This window comes from Eupeodes corollae, chromosome 2 (genome assembly GCF_945859685.1).
Source record: "Eupeodes corollae chromosome 2, idEupCoro1.1, whole genome shotgun sequence".
Classification (NCBI taxonomy): Eukaryota; Metazoa; Arthropoda; class Insecta; order Diptera; family Syrphidae; genus Eupeodes; species Eupeodes corollae.
In genome coordinates, this window is record NC_079148.1 from 101,382,048 (window position 1) to 101,400,367 (window position 18,320).

Below are 18,320 nucleotides of genomic sequence, written 5' to 3' on the forward strand. Positions count from 1 at the left end.
TTCGCCGTCCGGTTTTTTGCCGTACGGTCAAAACCGTGTAGTGTGAAACGAGCCTTCCAGTTGGTTTTTTTCGAAGGGTTCTCTTTTTCAGATGATATGACACCTATTTATTAAGGTCAGAGGTAAGAAACAAGTGTAAGGTGTTGGTTAACTGAGTTAGGTGGTTTAATCAGCAAAAATCTCGACAAACCTTCCTTAATCTGTAACCTACCTCAATTTTGTAAGTTTAGTCAATGAGCTTATTTCAGTGGCATAATACAAAGGCCACTTTATGATAACTTGAACTTGAAGTTCAATGCTGAAAAAACACACTTGGATTTTTTTGTTCTTATTAAAAATGTCAATCGAATGCAAAAATTTGCCATAAAAAAGTTTCTGGAAATAAAATGCTTTATAATTTTCATTGTACTCATTTTTAGTTCCAAAGCTAAAATGATTCAGTTATTTAATTAAAAACCAATTGAAAATGGCGCCCAACGAAAGCTCAAAATCATACCATAAATAAAATGATAAATGTACTCAGATTCCCATCACTAGGTCAAAACAAAAGTAGAAAAAAAAAAACAAAAAAGGAAAATTTCAAATACTCACCGACAACATTTAGACGAACAAAATAGCTCCGTACAGGTTGAGTTGAAATTTGGCACTCGTACATCCCGCCGTCACGTTTTTGGGCCCATTTAATTTGTAATGTCCAGTCTTCTGTCTCCTTGTGATAAGTGGCTTGAAATCGCTGGTCTGATGTGTATGTGTATGCTCCTACTGTTAGAATATGTATATCCCTATGTCGTATCCAGGATACCTGCAAAAGAGAAGAATATTAAAGGACGCAAGCGACGAGTTTAGTTAATGGCATAGAAAAAAGTTTCTAAAAGACGAACCTTTTCGGTTAGACCATGGAATATGTGTTTCTATAGTTTCTACCTTTACTCCAGAGAGAGAGTTAGGTTTTATACATTTTGTATTCAATGTAAGTAGACAGAGGGTATAGGATATAGGATAGGTAGGTTAGGTATGTATGTAACTAGCTACGTGTGATGTTTCTAGATAATTTTCTGCGGGAGCTTTTGAAGTTTTTGTCCCAATTAGTGACATTTTGTATTAACTATGCCTGCACGTTTACCTCCTCCTCCTCATTCTCCACAACCTCTAGCCTCCTCCTTTTTCCTTGGAAAAAAAGAACAAAAAACCTAACACAATACAAAATGAGCAAAAGGATAAACAGACAGAGTCAAAATACAACCGGGAGGCATTTGGTGGAGCAGCATCATCATCGCTACAGTAAACCCCGAGCAGTAGGAAGGAGCTTCAGCAAAATAGCAGAAGAGAATCGACCTCGACATAGCAAAAGTCAACGTTTTGTTTCATAAGAGTGCACACTAACACACACATACATTAGGTATGTACATATACACAGGATGACGTCATAAGGCTGGTAAATGTGGTCAGAGTGTTCAAATTCAAACACGAGAATTGATTTTGGGGTTCTTTTGGTTTGGTTTCGTTTCGGTTTGGCTGTAATCAAGGAATGTCATATATGTATGTGTGGATGTGTGGATTTGTGTATGTGTGAATATAATGCTTTCAGCTTTAGTTTCAGTTTCAACCTCAGCCTCAGCCACAGCCTCTGTTCCATCAGAACACATTTCGATTTATTTGTTTTTGCAGTTAGAAACCAAATGAAAGAAAGGAAAAAAACGACTGTTCATTTGACAGCTACGAGTATTAGCTTCGAGCAAACGATAGAGTAATTGTCAATACAAAGCTCTTGGCACACTGAAGTTTAAAAAATATTGTCTTTATGCTTTAGGGTAAAGTTGGGTAACTTTAAAACAGGGACATCTGGTTTTTGTAAATACTTAAAGACGATTGAAAATTTAAAATATAAAATAGGAGATAAATAGAAGAATTAACTTGTTCTGTTATTTGAGAAATTGTTTCTAAATGGACTTATTTTATCCTTAAGACAATTGGAATTGGCATTGTCCCTCAACAAATGCCATGTCACTGACGTTTGCTGTCACAAATGTGAGTCTTACGTTTGAAATTTGCCATCACTGACTGAAATAAGGTTTTCTGTCTTATGTAGGGTGCAATCTAATAATTTTCTTTTATTAAGATGTGCTAATGCTGCTGGGTTAGGTACGGATTGTCGAACTAGCGGTTTCTTTTTAAATCATGGGTTGTTTTGACATTGACAGTTTTTTTGATCGAAATTTTGATAGAGAGGCAGTATCATACTCTCGCAAAACTAAATGATCAATGAATTTATGCTTGAACAATATGTGGGAACTTATTTCCAGAAGTTCGTGTTCGAAAGTGTAAGATTCAACTCATAGATCTCAACAGCCTGATATTTCATTTCAAATGCAATTTGAGCATTAAAGACTCAAAGGTTTCGGTCAATAGTGTGAGTAACAGAGTCATGTTAACCAACATTTTTATTTTACTGAAGTTGAAAACAGATTAAGACGACTTCTGGATTATGAAGCATGAATTCCTGACTGTGTTATCATCCCTTTCGGTGATGTGATTACAATTGACCTCTTTCAAGCTGCTATTTAAGCCTTTCAGAGGCTCATCAAAAGTCTTCCCAAGGAAGACCCTTTAGGGCAAAACGAATGAAATTATGTTGAATTTATTCAATACGTTTTTTATGAATTTATTAACTTATTGATCATTGAACTCCTTTGCACAGAGTTTTATGAAACCAAGCATAGAACTTGCCTTCTTGACAACCAAATTAATGTGGTGTGTGAATTCTGAGTTGGAACAGAAATAAACACCTTAATATTTAAATGTGGTGACGCGACAGAGTTTTTGCTGTGATATACAATAATCAAATACACTTAGGATTAGTTTCTTAGTAAAAGTTATCGTCTGGCATTTTAAAGGTTGAGTGAAAAGATATTTTTCCCACAGCAAACTGTGAAACTATCAATCCCGGCTTGTAAAAGAATACGATCATGGATAGACTTTATTATTTTAAAAATCTTCATATCGTCAGCAAAAATGAGAATTTCACTTGAGCGTAGAAATGACGATACATCGTTAATAGACAGAATAAACAGAAGAGAGCCAAGATTGCTTCCCTGGGGAACACCAGATTGAGCAACAAAAGGTTCAGAATTACAAGTTCTAAATTTTAACTCATAGGATCTGTTTTCAAGGTATGATTTGATCCAATCTAAGAACAATGCTGGAAAACCAAGAGCTTTGAGTTTAAATAAAATAATTCGGTGGCTAAGATGGTCAAAAGCTTTAGAAAAGTCAATGTATACACAGTCAACTTCATAACCTTGTTCTAAAGCGTTATTGAACATATATTGGAGAATGTGAGGAGATCTGTAACGGTGACCTTTTTTTCCGAAACCATGTGCTGTTCTCAAATGAGATTTTTACTTAAAAATGCAACGTTTTCCAAAAAAATTGTTCAAACAATTTAGGAACGCAAAAAAGCTTTGCAATTGGCCTGTAGTTTGTAACATCCACCCTGTTACCTTTCTTGAAAATTGGTGTCAGAAATGACTTCTTCCATATACTGGGAAATTTGCCTGTTTTAAGAGAAAGTTTGAATAAGAACGTAAAAGGTTCAACTAAAGCATTACTACCCTTTTTTAATACTATCGGGGGAATACCATCGGGAATGGCTGAACACTCATCATTCAACGCGGATAAAAGATCAAGGACCGTACTCCGTAGCACTGGGATGTGACTACAGCTAGTTAGCGAATAGGAGTGAAGACTATGAAAATATACTTCAACAAATGACTCACCCAAATTTATTGCGAAAGCGTTACAGATATCAACTGTTTTATCAAACAAAAGTTTCTTGTAAGGGAAGTTAACTGGAAAGCCATCTGAGTTTTTCTTTAAGTTTACAAGTTTCTAATTTTTTGAATTCCCTTTTAAAGAGGTGCCCATTTTCTATTTCTAAAATAGTTAGAGCTGCTAACAAAAAATGTACCTTCAGTCAACCAAAAATTCAACCTTCAGTTTTTCAATGAAAGCTTTCATTTTGAATACCCCGCTATTTCAGCAGCTGTCACATTTGAAGCTTTAATACTTTGACTGTTTTACAAAGAAGGAAACATTTTGTGGTCATAGTTCACAAAACTAAAGTTCTTTCGGTGATCGTAACGCACTTTCACTCAAAAAATTTTACTGGAAGGCAAAATCTGATAGAAAATGCCAGCCAAAAAATTGGTAGAATAGTCCAAATTCGTGAAAAATAATTCCAGATTTCATGGTGAATCTAACAAGTATCAGGAGACATTTGTTTTAACAAGATTTCCTGGTAGAAAAAAAAACAAGGAAAAAATGTGATAAGATACTCCAGATTTCGTGGTAAATAACTCCAGATTTAATGGTAAAAAGAAATCTGGTTTTATTAACCAGAAATCTGGTTACCTGGTAAGATGTTTGACAGAAAATTTTTTGGTAAATGTTACCAGCGTCCTGGTAGAAAGTATTTTTTTTGTTGAAGATTATCTGGATGGAATCTTGTAAACAGGAGTAGGAAATTTATTTATTGGTATATTCTTTTCCGGTAGACAAAACCAGTCTTCTAGTACTTATTACCAGAAATATTGGGAGTCTAAAAATTATCTTTTTTCTATTAAATAAGATAAGTAATTTTACTGTCTCGTATATTTTTTCTTGGTTGATAAAACCAGCCTTCTGGTACTTGATACCAGAAGTTCTAGGAGTTCAAGAAGTATCTTTTTCCCTGGTAAATACAAAATATTGTCTTCTTAGATAAAAATTAGACTTCTGGAACATTTCATCATCAAATTTTAGTACAGTATACCTATGAATCCCTTCCGGTCAAATAATGGTAAACTATTAGGCAATTCCGCTAATTTAGTTTAAAGACAAATATTTATTAATTTTTTAATTAGACATATTAGAAATATTACCTATATATCATTCTTTTTTTTTTAGTAGGAAAAATACAATTGAATATATGTTATGCATAATTCATAATTTCATAAGGCTCTTACCATAATTTGGCGGAAAGAGCTTAATATTCTACTCAGCTACATTTTGAAATTCTACCAGAATTATGGTACATTTTTATTACGAAAAAAAAATTCCTGGTATATTTTACCAATATTCTGGTACATTTTTACCAAGAAAATATATATATTCGTGGTATATTTAACCAGAATTCTGGTACATTTTTAACAGGAAATAAAATGGGGAGTCATTCCGTAATTTCCGAAACGATCATCATTAACGATATCGTCAATAATTTGCTCATAACTTGAAAATGTTATTAAACTTGGTTATTCTCAATGGGAAAATTTGAAAATTTGCAAAAAATGTATTGTTAATAAACATGCCAACTATTTTGTGATGTTTATTGTTATGTCACTTTTTGTGACATAATGTTTGTTCAATGTCTGATATTTTTGTAAATTTTGTAAATCAGCTGCAGCAATAAACCAATTTTGTCCAAGATAAGGAAGTGAAGACTCCATTTTATCCACAGGGAACATAACTTGGCTTCAAAAATATTTTTTGTTTTCAAAACTACTTCGGATAAGTGCTTTGTGCAAGAGCGATACTTAAATCGTTGCCTGTCGAATAAACCAATGTTCCTCCGCCCCAAGAATTTTTAATATTGAAGGTACATACATTACATACATACACATAAAGTCCTCTTTTGCAATTCCAAAACTACAATTGTTTTATTCATTTAACAACAATTAAGAGAGATTACTAATTTTTTGTATATGAAAAATGCTTACATGTGGGTTAGAATAGATAGAAGGTGCCATTCATCTCTTTATTTTCTTCGTAACCGAATTCATTGTATGTTTTTGAGTTTTTATTTTCATTTTGTAAAAAAAACTAAACTAAACTGAAACTTTTGTACTCCAATTTGCTTAGTTATCAATGGAAATTTATAGCAGACGATACCTACGTAGCTATCGTGCAAACGCTATCGTTTTGACGATATCACTTAGACGATTATCGTCTTACGTGAAGTGAGACTATCGTCGAAACGCAATTTCCTAACTATTATCGTTTTACGGAATGAACCCTCTGGTATATTTATCCAGAATTCTGGTACATTTTTACTAGAAATACTGGGGAAAATTTTACCACAAAAAATATTATGGTGTATTTTACCAGAAATTCTTTGAAAAATCTCCTGTTAAAATTTTCCAGAAAATCCGGGAAAATCCTGTTGAGAATCTAAAAACCACTTTTCTAGATAAATTAAGCGGGAAATCTGGTTACCGGTACCAGTTTTTTTTAATGTTTTGGTGAAACAGTTTGAACTTTTGGGACAATGTAGTAATGTGTGTTACAAAACTGTGTGCTTGACCCAAGAACAACTAAGTCAATTATTGAAGGAGTCTTCGTGAATCTTTGGAATCAGAAATTCCCTAAACACCATATTTGGGATAAAAGTTTCGGTCTTAAGGCTTTAAAAGTTTACTTATAAGAACTCAATGATGTCGTTTATTTGCTGATTAGTCCTTTCAATGTCTCCAAATTATAAGTACTTAAATCGAAAAATCTCCGTATGTTGATTCGGTTAAAAGGAAAAGTTTCCTGAGCATTGGCCAACGAGTTTTTGGCATCCTAACACCTTTTTAAACCAATTTAACTTCTTAGAATTAATTTCTTAATGTTATCGCAAAAGAACACCCGAAAACGTGTGAAATATTCATAAAAAGGATATGGTGCGTGCTACAACCGCAACTCTTGCAACCATTTCCTATCAGTTCTTTGTTCTTTATGTAGGGGTTCATGTTCTGTTAAAAAAGTTGTCAGTCAAAAATTAAACTAAAAATTAACACCAAAATTTTATATTTACATATGATGGAATAGTTTGATTTCAAAATCTATTTTTGTTAACTAGATTTTTAGTCGAATACCAATTTTCAACCAATTTTATTAGCATTTCTTTTCCATTTTTTTTTTCTTTTATAAACAAATAAATATTGGGTTTTTCTAATAAAATTTATCACAGAATGAAAGCGAATACCAATTTTTGCATTCTATTTTTTTTGAAACACTGAATGTTGAAAACTATATTTCCTATAAGATAAGACTTTGAACCGAAAATCAATTTTACCAAGTTTTAGTTAAGTTTTTGTTTTTATTTTTTATAAAAGAAAACTGTCAGTTCGATGTTTTACCATATGTCAAAAATGTTATTCTTCGTTGTATAAAATTATTTTGGAAATAAATCCTTATTTGTTATTAAAATATTGGAGGTGACACCTTTTTAACATCCCATAAAAGTTATTGTAATGGGTACGAATTGTCAAACTGAAAATTTTGACATTTCTCGACGTTTCAAGGCCCCTAGAGTCGCAATTTTTAGAAAGATGTATGCGCGTGCGTGCGTACATTGGCGAAGTTTTTTTCGTCTTCCATAGCTCAAAAACCAGAAGAGATATCGATTTCAAATAAATTTTGTTATACAGATAATAAGGCAGAAAGATGCAGAAAGGGCTCTCAAGAAAATTGCGTGGGTGTTTTTTTTTACCATAGCAGTTTAAAAAAAGACGAACATTTTGGTTAACCCTAAATATCTTACGAACCAAAACGCTAGAGACTTGAATCAAATTTTATATAATAAACTATAACGTGATACCAAACAAATATATTTTTTGGAAAAATTCAATTTAACGGTTTTTTATAAATCAAAACAAACTGAAAAAAAAATTGCCACTTCCAAAATTTTAAGACTAAAATATGATTTCATCTCCAAGACAATTTTGTGCCACGAAGAATAATGTTTTTGACATCTGATAAAATTTTGAGAAAAATCGAATTGACAGTTTTTTTTATAAAAAATAAAAATCCAAAAAAAAAAACATTACTCAAAATTGGTAAAAATTGAATATCGATTCAAATATCTTTTCAAAAACTTGAAATTTAGGCTTCAATCTTATTTTATCTTATAAGAAATATTGTTTTCAACATTCAGTAATATTTTGAAAAAAATCGAATCGACAGTTTTTGTACAAAAAATTAAAAACCAAAAAAAATTAACAAAAGTTTATTTATTTATTTATTTATTTATTTATTTATTTATTTAGCTTAATACAAGCTATCATAACTTAACTTAACTTAAAACTAGCTTAACATTTTTTTTTTTTTTTTTTTTTTTTTTTTTTTTTTTTTGCAATTCTTGTTATCAGTTTTCAACATTAATTCATGTGGGCCCTAAGGCCCACATCAAAGCTCTTTAATGTACAAGAACTAACAATTTTGATTTTACTTAACTTAAAATTACAGGGGACAGGGGATTCGGACTCAAAAAGGGAAAAAGTAAAGGGTATCTTTCAGATGGGATTTGGAAATGTTGAAATCGAAAACTACCATAGCAGCGTTGCAGTGACGAAGAATTCTGGACATTGGTTCAAAGTGCCCGTAATTAGTGCGGTGATGAGGGATATAGAAAAGGGAAACAGATCGCAGATTTCGAGGGTTAGTGTTAAGATGAATATCACTCAGGAGTGCCGGGGAATCTATATTGCCCATTAACAATTGGTGAGCAAACAATATATCAGCGTTTTTGCGTCTAATATATAACGGCTGCAAGCCTATCAGTTTTAGTCGATCAGCATAAGGAGGCAAGTTGGATGTATCATCCCAGGGGAGGCCACGTAAGGCAAATCGAACGAAACGTCTTTGAACATTTTCAATTCTGAGTGAATGGTTTTCATAAAAGGGAGACCATACTTGGCATGCATATTCAAGATGAGGACGGACTAGGGAAATGTAAAGCGATTTAGTAACATAGGGGTTGGAAAATTCTTTTGACCATCTCTTAATAAAACCGAGAGATCTATTAGCTTTATTAATAATTTGGTCAAAATGGGAATGGAAATTCAGGTGTTTGTCACACATAATACCAAGATCTCTAATAGAATCGACTACGTTGACGGCGTCATTAAGGAGTAGTATACTCTATGAGATGGAATTTGTTTGCGCGAAAAGGTCATTTGTTTACATTTACCTACATTTAACTCTAGGAAATTATGCATGCACCAAACAAAAAAGATATTAAGATCATTTTGTAAAAGTAAGGAATCAGATGGAGTAGAGATAATCTTAAAAATTTTCTTATCATCCGCAAACATTAGGATATCTGAGTTTTTTAATTTAAGACAGACATCGTTAACAGATAAGACGAAGAGAAGGGGGCCAAGGTGACTACCTTGTGGGACTCCAGAAGTTGCATGTATAGGACTGGAGACTGAGTTACGGAAAAGGACTCTATAAGTTCTATTCGCAAGATAGGAGCTTATCCAGTTTATAAATATAGATGGAAAGCCTAGAGCTCTTAGTTTGAGATAAATTATGTTATGGGATATTTTATCAAAGGCTTTGCTGTAATCAGTGTATACGACATCAACTTCTTTGCCATTCCTCAAGGGCTGACAAAACTTTGGATATAAATTCAATTAAGTTAGTCGTAGTGGATCTACCTTTAAGAAAACCATGTTGAGCGGGGGAGAATAAAGGCTTGCAATGGAAATAAACGGAATCATAAACTAAGCTTTCAAAAAGTTTTGGAATGCATGAAAGTTTAGCAATAGGTCTATAATTGTTAATTTCAGTTTTATTGCCTTGTTTATGAATGGGAAATATAAATGAATCTTTCATATATGAGGAAACACACCTTGGGAAAGAGAGAGTTCAAAGAGTGCAGTAAGAGGCTTTGACAGAGAATGCATACATTTTTTTTAGAACAACTGATGGGACGCCATCAGGACCAGGGCTAAAGTTTTCTTTGAGGCTTACGATTTTGGCAAGTACCATTTCTTCAGTTATTGTAAACGATGAAAGGAGGTTTTGAGTGCAACCATCTAAATAACTAAAGTAGTGTGGATCAGGATCATGCAGATGTTCAGTATACGATTTGCTAAAGTAATTAGCAAATAGATTTGATATGGTTGTTGGATCAGAGGAGATTATGTTGGAGAAACTCATTGAAGGTGGAAACCCATCAGATTTTCGTTTGACATTTATAAACTTGAAAATTTCCTTGCATCAGAAAGAAGGTTATTTTCCATTTGGTTAAGATATTGGTTATAAAGGGATTCCCTTAATTCAGAGAAAGAATTATAGGCGAGAAGATAGTTGTTGTGATCAGTATCAGATTTGGACTGTAAAAAGATCTTCCAAAGCTTGTTACGGGTATTTCTTAGGCTACGGAGCTCTCTGTTGTACCAAGGGGGAGCAGAGGTGAAATCTTTTCTACGAGAGAACGGTACTGATTCTTCAATACAGTACGAAAGAATCAAATAAAACCAATTTGTAAGGGACTCAACTGTTAATTGGAGGGATCTTAATTCAAAATCGGCTGAGCTAAGAAGATTGTTAAGTTTGGAGAAATCAGCCCTACGAAAATCATAACAGTAATTTTCCATTTCAAAAAAGTTGTCTTCAAATTCAATGGGGAAGGAGAGATTAAGGGGTGGATGATAGCGATCCAAGGTTGAGAGAAGATGAGGGCTCGGGGAGACAACACAGTTATCGCAATCAGATGAGAATATGAGATCGAGGTGTCTCCCCATAAAGTTTCCTACTCCATTTAGTTGAAAAAGACCACAATCAGACAGACGATCAATGAACAGCGATTCAGATTCAGAAGAGATGTTAGTTGGAAAGAAGGATGTCTGATCATCTGAGGTGGACCAATTGAGATGGGGAAGATTAAAGTCACCTAGAACGATGATTAAATCATTAGGTTGCACTAGTTCAAGCAGATAATCAATGGCATTAACAGCGGCTTGGTATGCTTTAATTTGTTGGGCTGGCCGAATGTAACAACAAAGGACAAAAAGACAAAACTTAGGGAGGGTAACCTTAGCTGATACACCTTCAAATTCGATTGAAGTGGGAATACAGAGTAATGAACTTTCAAAATTATTAGCGATAGCTAAAAGCACACCACGACCGTGTGTATTACTCGCACATTCCACGACATCCATTCGATAGATGGAAAAGTCGTTAGTGAAGAGTTCAGTACTAAGGATATCAGGTGTGAGGTTGGTTTCGGTAAGGGCAAAGATGTCATAAGGAAGGTTTTGGGAGTTGTTAAAGACGGCAGAAGTTTTAGACCTTAACCCTCTTACATTTTGATAGTAAAGGCTAAGACATTTAGGTTTAGTGGTCTTTAGGTTAGGAGCGATAGTATTTCTTCATATCTGCACGGGATTTTTGGATATGAGATAGTCGTTTTGAAGAGATAAAAGACGCAAAAGAGGTAAGGTCTTCTCTCACTTTTTGAGGAGAAATTTCAAGGCCATCATGAAATTTCAAGAAAATTTCCATAAGTGCATCACGTTTGGTAGGGAGGCCTTCTTGGGAGATTAAAACCTTAATGTTTGTATTTGTTTTACCTTCAAAGCAAACAGAATCTGGTTTGTCGTGCAGGAAAGCTAGGTAAAGACGAACATTATTGTAGATTTTGTGGTCTCTAAGACGGGACATAACATACCGATCATTAATATTGGCCTCAGATAAATGTTTAGTTAATTTAACATTTGGAGGGATCATTGGGTTAAGGAATCCTTGAGGTTCTTGGGAAACTGATGAAGAAGAAGTAGGGTTAATGGTGTGAGAATGAATGAAATTTGTATAAGCGGGTATTTTAGCAGGAGCATCAACCATCGGAGAGCAAAAACCAAGACCCGGATGAGAGGTTTTAAAAGAAACTCGTTTGGGTGGAGGCTTTACAGATGTGGGAGAAGTTTTTCGTTTAAGGGACGAAAGTTGGTTGGAGAGAGAAAAGTTTGGAAAGATTTGTGTTTTAAGGGTCCAGTGAGTTTCAATATTTTTTTTGGGATAAGGTTTGATATTAGGTTGGTGATTAGGTTGGGGATTAGGTTTAGGACTAGGTTTAAGATTAGGTTTGGGATTAGGTTTGGGATTAGGTTTGGGATTAGGTTTGGGATTAGGTTTGGGAATAGGTTTGGAATTAGGTTTGGATTTGTTAGACTTAATTAGATTATTATTGCTACTTATACTAGAAAAGCCAGCATTTGTCCAATTTGTAAGTATCCTTTTTGGTGATGAAACATCCAGTTATATTTGGAGGGAATCAGGAACTTGAATCTTCTTCCAGACAATTGAAGACATTCGCAGATATTGACACAGTATTCTCTTTTGAAATAGGAGCGAACCCCATGTAGCATCAGGCATATCCGGGACAATTATTAAGCACGAACCATGTATTATTTGCAGATTCAAGCCTGCTTAGTCTCAAATTCCAGTCCGATACTTCCAGGAATGGCCACAATTGTTAATTATTTCGTCCTCTGCAATAGTATTCGCTGAGGTGGTTTGTTGCAGAGAGTCAGCAGCCGGGTTTGCCGCAAGAATTTCATCACGAATGGATACGTTCGTGATATCACATGACGGTATGCCGGGTTGTTTAATGATGTCGTAGAGAAGCGATTCAATTTTTTGAGTTTTAACATTAAGGCTTTCAAGCTCGCGGTACACACTCGTATATTTCTGTTCTTGATTGCTTATATCGTAAGCAATAGATATGAGTGCCGTTGAAACCCGAGTAAGCATACAATTAATGTTTTCGAATTCGTTAACGAGTCTGAGGTTTGTCACTTCACTCATTTGATTGGAGGAGGGGGAGAGCCGTGATGACGAACTTTGCAAACAGCAATCAATATCAGATTTTAGTAGGTTTAACTGGTCAGACAAGTTTTTTTTTAGATCGTTTGCCGACCAAGTTAGCACCTTTAACTTATCGTCAATGTCTACACGAAGAGAATTCAACCCACCTATGACGTCACAATATTGTTTTTCCAAAGAACGTATCATGGAAAGGCACTGCGTAGACGATTGTTGACATTGGATGTTTGAGTCCTCAACACTGTTACAAACATGATCAAATTTCTTGGAGAGATTAGAAATTTGATCTTGGCAAACCGAATGTTCGTTAGATAGGGATTCTTTTAAACATTGAATTGCAATCATAATATCCGACACAGATATTTTATTGCATTCATCGCAATAAAACGCAAAATTGCGTAGATAGTCTTTTAGGTAAACACTCGCCTTTCTGGCCAAGCCAGCACAAGAGGGGTGTAAGTATTTCCCACAAAGGCCACTGCACTTTAATAGTTCCGCGTTTGAGTCAACGATGACACACATTTTATTGGCGCACGACATAATTAATCAAAAAATAAATAATATGTTTTTTTGTTAAAGTTATTGTTTAGTTGCTTTTAATTTTTTCTATGCTTGTTAGTACACAAGAAGAAAAAAAATGCTGGTGTAATGGGAAACGGCGATGGGCAGTAAAGTAGGTCGGGTAAGAATTATCACACGCGCTGCGAGTATATTGATATAAATATTTTTTTTTTTTTGATTTGTAATTGATTAATTGGGGTCGGTAAAAAGGTGGCAAAGGGCAACTGAGGAAGAAAATGCGACTGCACTTGACGAAGGTTAGGTAGCTATAAATGCTGAAGAGAATCGGCGAATTCACCGCTCCCTGTTGAAGACCATTTTTAATTGAGAATGTTGTGGTAGAAGTTACATTGCCACTTTTGACAACAAACTTTCTACCGTTAAGCATATCATAAAGTATATACAACAATGGCTTGCTTATGCCAAGCCTGCTCAGTTTTAGGTAAAGACCCTCTAACCATACGGTGTCAAAGGCCTTTTCCAAATCAACCAGAACAGCACCTGTGCATTGTTGTTTTGATTTATTCCATTGGATATCAGAAACGAGTTTAGACGCAGCATGAATTGTGTCATGACCCGCCTTGAACCCGAACTGTTTATCCGGAATTATTTTGTTGTCCGCAGCCCACTTAGTCAGAGCCCTATTAATGATTTTTTCGAAAACTTTGCTGATGCTCGGAAGAAGACTTATCGACCGAAGATTTGACGGGTTGGAGTTGTCCTTTCCCTTTTTCGGGAGAGGATGAACCACAGCAGTCTTCCAATGCACTGGATAATATGCATTATTCAGTGCATTGTTGAAGAGTGTGGTGTAAATGTCAATTGCTTCCATCGGTAAATGTCTTAGTACAACGTTGGATATACCATCGACACCTGCTGACTTTTTGTTTTTTATTGAATTAAAGATGAGCTGAAGCTCAACCTTCGTCACTAACAAAGGACTTGGTCCCGTTTGCTCGGCGATTATGGCATTTGCCAAGGAATCGTCATTGAACCGCATGAAACCGCGGTTCTCAGATCGCCATTGTGTCATATCATTTCGAAGGTAAAAGTGATTAAGTAGGGCTCTGTTTTCCAGGTCGTGGTTGGGGCGAATGCTAACATTCACCTTGTACACTTGCTGGAAAGCAGCTCCCACCGCCTCCACTTTTTCCTTCGGATCTTCAATTATGTAAAAGTCATCATCAAAGATGGCTTCTTCTGGATCTATTTGCGCTGTCATGAGTACGTCTCTGTTTTCTTCGGTTCTTTGGAGTTTCAGACTCGGAAGGTCATTGTCGTTCTTTTTTCTGAATATCTTGTTGATTTTAGGGAACATACTAGGGTCGCTCGAATTAACTGACCGGATCTTGCGGTCCCAGTACTTGTTAATTGATAACCTGTAGTTCTCCTTAATCAACAGATTGACATTTTTTATTGACGACTTCAGTGTCCTAACCTCCAAGTCGTGTGGGTCTGTAAGTCGTCTGTACAAATTTTTGAGTCTTGTCAGTAAGCCACTCTTGTGCTTTCGCAGTGCGTCAATTGTCGCGTTTCTGTAAGCGTCCATTTGGTCCCGTTCTCTGTACTTTGGAATTGTCCGTTCCATCGTTCGTTTTATTGTTTCGTCCATCTGTTGTAAATGTTGGTCAATTTCTGTATTTGTCAGGTTTCTGTTGTTTGGTGGGGCTATGTCACTCGAACGAAGTTCTCTCGCTAGGGCATTGGTGAAACGAGGCCACCGCATCTTACTGTAATTGTAAGAATGCGTTGGAACGTATTCCTCCAACTCCACGCGTTCGTTCGGAATCTGCATTACAGCAGCCAGTCCGCAGTGATCACTGTCGTACTCGACTGTCTGTAAGCAGTTTCGCGGGTGATTACCCACTTTGTCTGTAACTGTCAGTCTGGTGTCGTACAGCAAAAGATCCAGAAAGGAGCCGCTTCTTGGATACGATGGCCTTTCAGTAGCCAGCAGGTCGACGCCATATTCAACGCTGTAAAGATTCATCAAATTAAAAAGATGGTTACCTCTGGGATTATTATGTTGATTTCCCCAATCTTCATGTTTTGCGTTCAAATCACCGGCCAAGATGAAATAGTTTTCTTCCAAGCTCAGTTTCAGTTCCCTAAAAAGAATCTCGAGTTCTGAAGCAAAGTAAGTAACCTGCGGAGCTCCAGCCGCATAAGCCGCAATCATATACATCCGCTTCCCTTGAGTGAGAGAGATGCATACAACGCAAACTTCTAGCGTCTTGAGCTTTCGCAATTCATTGTTGTATATGACTTTATAATTAATACCTTTTCGTATAAAGAGAGCGACACCGCCCCCTTGAGTGGAGTCGGGCCGGTCTCTTCTTACGATATTGTAATTTTTATGAGTCAATTTGTGTTTGCGGTTTAGCTTAGTTTCGCTAGCCATAAACACATCGGGACTGTAGTCTTTCAACAATTGGAACATATTGGCTCTTCGTTCAATCCTAATCAGTGAATTTACATTCACAGCTAGGACTTTTAGGCGCGTCTCCGGCAGCGCGCCCATTATTGTCTAAATTGCGCCAGGCCAGGCAACAAAGAGTAGAGATGATCTACCCTTTTGCCTTGCTCCTTTATCTGACTTTGCAGTCCTGTTAGTTGACCTTGAATGCTCAACAACAAGGCTACAATGTCAGGCTGCACCTCTGGTGCCTTAGGCACAGGGGCCTTTGGGGCAACCGTTGGTGGAGCCTGTCTCGTGTTTCCACTCCCTGACACCATTTGGGCGTAAGAGAATTTGGGATTCACGAATTTTTGTGTTGGAGCCTGTCGAACTGTTCGACTTCTTTCGGCTTTTTGACTGGCCTGTTTTTGTTTAATTTCTTGGACCTTAGGGCAACCCCTATAACTAGCCGGGTGCCCTTGGTTTCCGCAAAGGACACACTTGAGCAGGGTCAAATCCTCAACCCGCTCATTCCCCAGCTTGCACTCTCCTTCTTTGTGGGTTTCTCCGCACCTCACACAACGCAACTGCATATTGCAGTTGGCATTGGCATGGCCAAACCTCTGGCACTTCGTACATTGTAGAATGTCGTCGTGCCTTTTTAATGTCTCCCAGCGTACAGCTTGATTGTCGAGAGATTCGATTCTCTCGACACTACTAAAACTGCTTTGGGGCGATAATGTTACGAGGAACATTGGCAGCCTATAACCCCCTCGCCTGGACTTCACCGTAGTGAAAGGCTTGACCCTGATAAAATCGAGATCGTCACTGGCTTTTTGGCGGAGCTCAGCTAAGAGCTCCTCCGGTTCCGTGCAGGAACTTATGCCCTTCAGAAGGACCGTCTTAAACTTTTCACTTTTGGGTGTGTAGCTGAAGAACTCAGCTGTGGCCTCTTTAAGCAACTCTTTTACTAGCTTGTATTCGGCCAGTGAGAAGCACTGGACCGAATAGCTCTTTTCTTTTTCATTCAAAATTTTTATAAGAAATTTGCCCTTAGTGGCCGACTTACATACCTGTTTTATGTCCTGTATGTCAACCCGGTATGTCCTTATTGGTGGCACCTTTTCCTTCTTGGGCTGTGGTTGTTTCTGGTGTTGCTGCTGTTGCTGCTGCTGTTTCTGCTGCTGCTGTTTCTGCTGCTGTTGCTGCTGTTGCTGCTGTTGCTGCTGTTGCTGCTGTTGCTGCTGCTGCTGCTGCAGGATTGGTTGTTGCTGCGGCTGTTTTGGCTGTTCTTGTAGCCGTTGTTTGGCTTTTGTTGAGGTTGTTGGGTCCTCAACATTTGGGCCTGCTGTTGCTGGCGGTGCCTTTTTAAATTGCTCCGCTCCCGAGATTTTAGAAGCGGGCTTGCTTTGTGGATGTTGCTGCTGTGGTTGTTGTTGCTGTTGTTTTTGTTGCTTCTGCTTTTGGTACAGTAGCCGTTGTGCTGCCTCTTGTTGTCGGCGGGCCTCTTGCTTCTGCTTAAGTTGGCTGAGGAGCGGCTGCATTTCCTCCTTCAGTTTCTTCAGATTTTCTTCAAATTCACTGATGGCTGCCTGTTTAGATTGCAGGGCCTGCATCAGTGTATTTTCTTCTTGGCGGATTTGGTCAACATCCACCTCCAACGCCTTATTTGTCGACGGGTCTGGCTTTGTTAAGCTCTCAGGTCTGTTTTTCGGTGACCTATACCGCCCTTCTCCTCCGTCAGAGACGTACACGGGGGTCTCCGAATCGTCTCCCTCAGATACTTCACTCTCTGACGTCATCCCTGTATTATTAAGTGGCAACGTCAGCGGCAGCTTTCCTTTCAAGGCTGCTCGCTTAGCTGCGTTGGGTCGCTTTATTAGGTTTGGCGTCTGTCTTTTCCTTTTAACAGATGATTGCGGATCTGATGTGTAGCCTGATATTACAGGCATTTTCGATACCGCTGTTGCAACTGTTCTGGCATCACCCGATGTGTCAGCCGAGGTATCTTTCGATACCCCTGCTCTTTTCTTCTTCACCATTTGTTTCTCTTCCCAACTAATAAAATCCACAATTTCTCGGTTGTGAAAAAAAGCTATCAATTTTTTGGTAGACTCCGACTGGGACTCGAACCCACGACCCTTCGATCTGCCTTCGGACGCCACTTCCACTGGGCTATCGAATTGTTATTTTTCTTAGTGGCAAACTGCCAACTTTACTTATGATTTACTTTGCACTGTTTTACTTTAAAATAAATATAAATAAAAACACCTCTTCACTGCTTGGAAGTCAAAGAACGACTGACAGTCCAACGCACTAACCATCATGCCACGGATACTACTGATTACTTTCGAATACCCGTTTGAATTTAAATTAGTACAATTTCCTATAAAGCTCTGTTTTGCTAGGTCTATCAATAAGGCACAGGGACAGACAGTGAAGGTTGCAGGCCTTGACATCTCAAATCCCTGTCTTACCCACCAACAATTTTATGTTGCTTGCTCCCGTTCCAGCTCGGCATCTATATGTGTATACACCTCACCAAAGAACAAAAACTATTGTTTATAAAGAAGTATATTATATTTTTTTTATATAAAATAGTTGAATACCTCCTGGGTAAAGCCGGGTAAACCGGTTGGTATTGAATTGATATATAATAACATTCAAAATATATTACAAAATTATGAAAATGAAAAGACACTGAAGTACAACTTTGTTGTTTCTGAAG

At 36.9% G+C, this 18,320-nt stretch overlaps 1 protein-coding gene across 1 annotated transcript; it reads right to left on the reverse strand.

Annotated features, from left to right (window-relative positions):
- Window positions 1-1,133: 1,133 nt before the first annotated feature.
- On the reverse strand, window positions 1,134-17,634 carry LOC129945145 (putative uncharacterized protein DDB_G0274435). The gene is made up of 2 exons (XM_056054803.1): window positions 16,829-17,634; window positions 1,134-1,167 (listed from the first exon to the last, which is right to left on the reverse strand). The coding sequence occupies exons 1-2, from the start codon at window positions 17,632-17,634 to the stop codon at window positions 1,134-1,136; spliced, it is 840 nt and encodes a 279-aa protein (XP_055910778.1).
- Between the last annotated feature and the right edge of the window lie 686 nt (window positions 17,635-18,320).

Bases quoted from the DNA above. Each gene is read 5' to 3' on its own strand.
- LOC129945145 (XM_056054803.1), bottom strand. From the start codon at position 17,634: ATGGTGAAGAAGAAAAGAGCAGGGGTATCGAAAGATACCTCGGCTGAC. The intron at 1,168-16,828 runs GCAGCAACAGCA...TTTTTTTCCAAG, and splicing joins CAGCAGCAGCAGCAGCAACA to GAAAAAGGAGGAGGCTAGAG.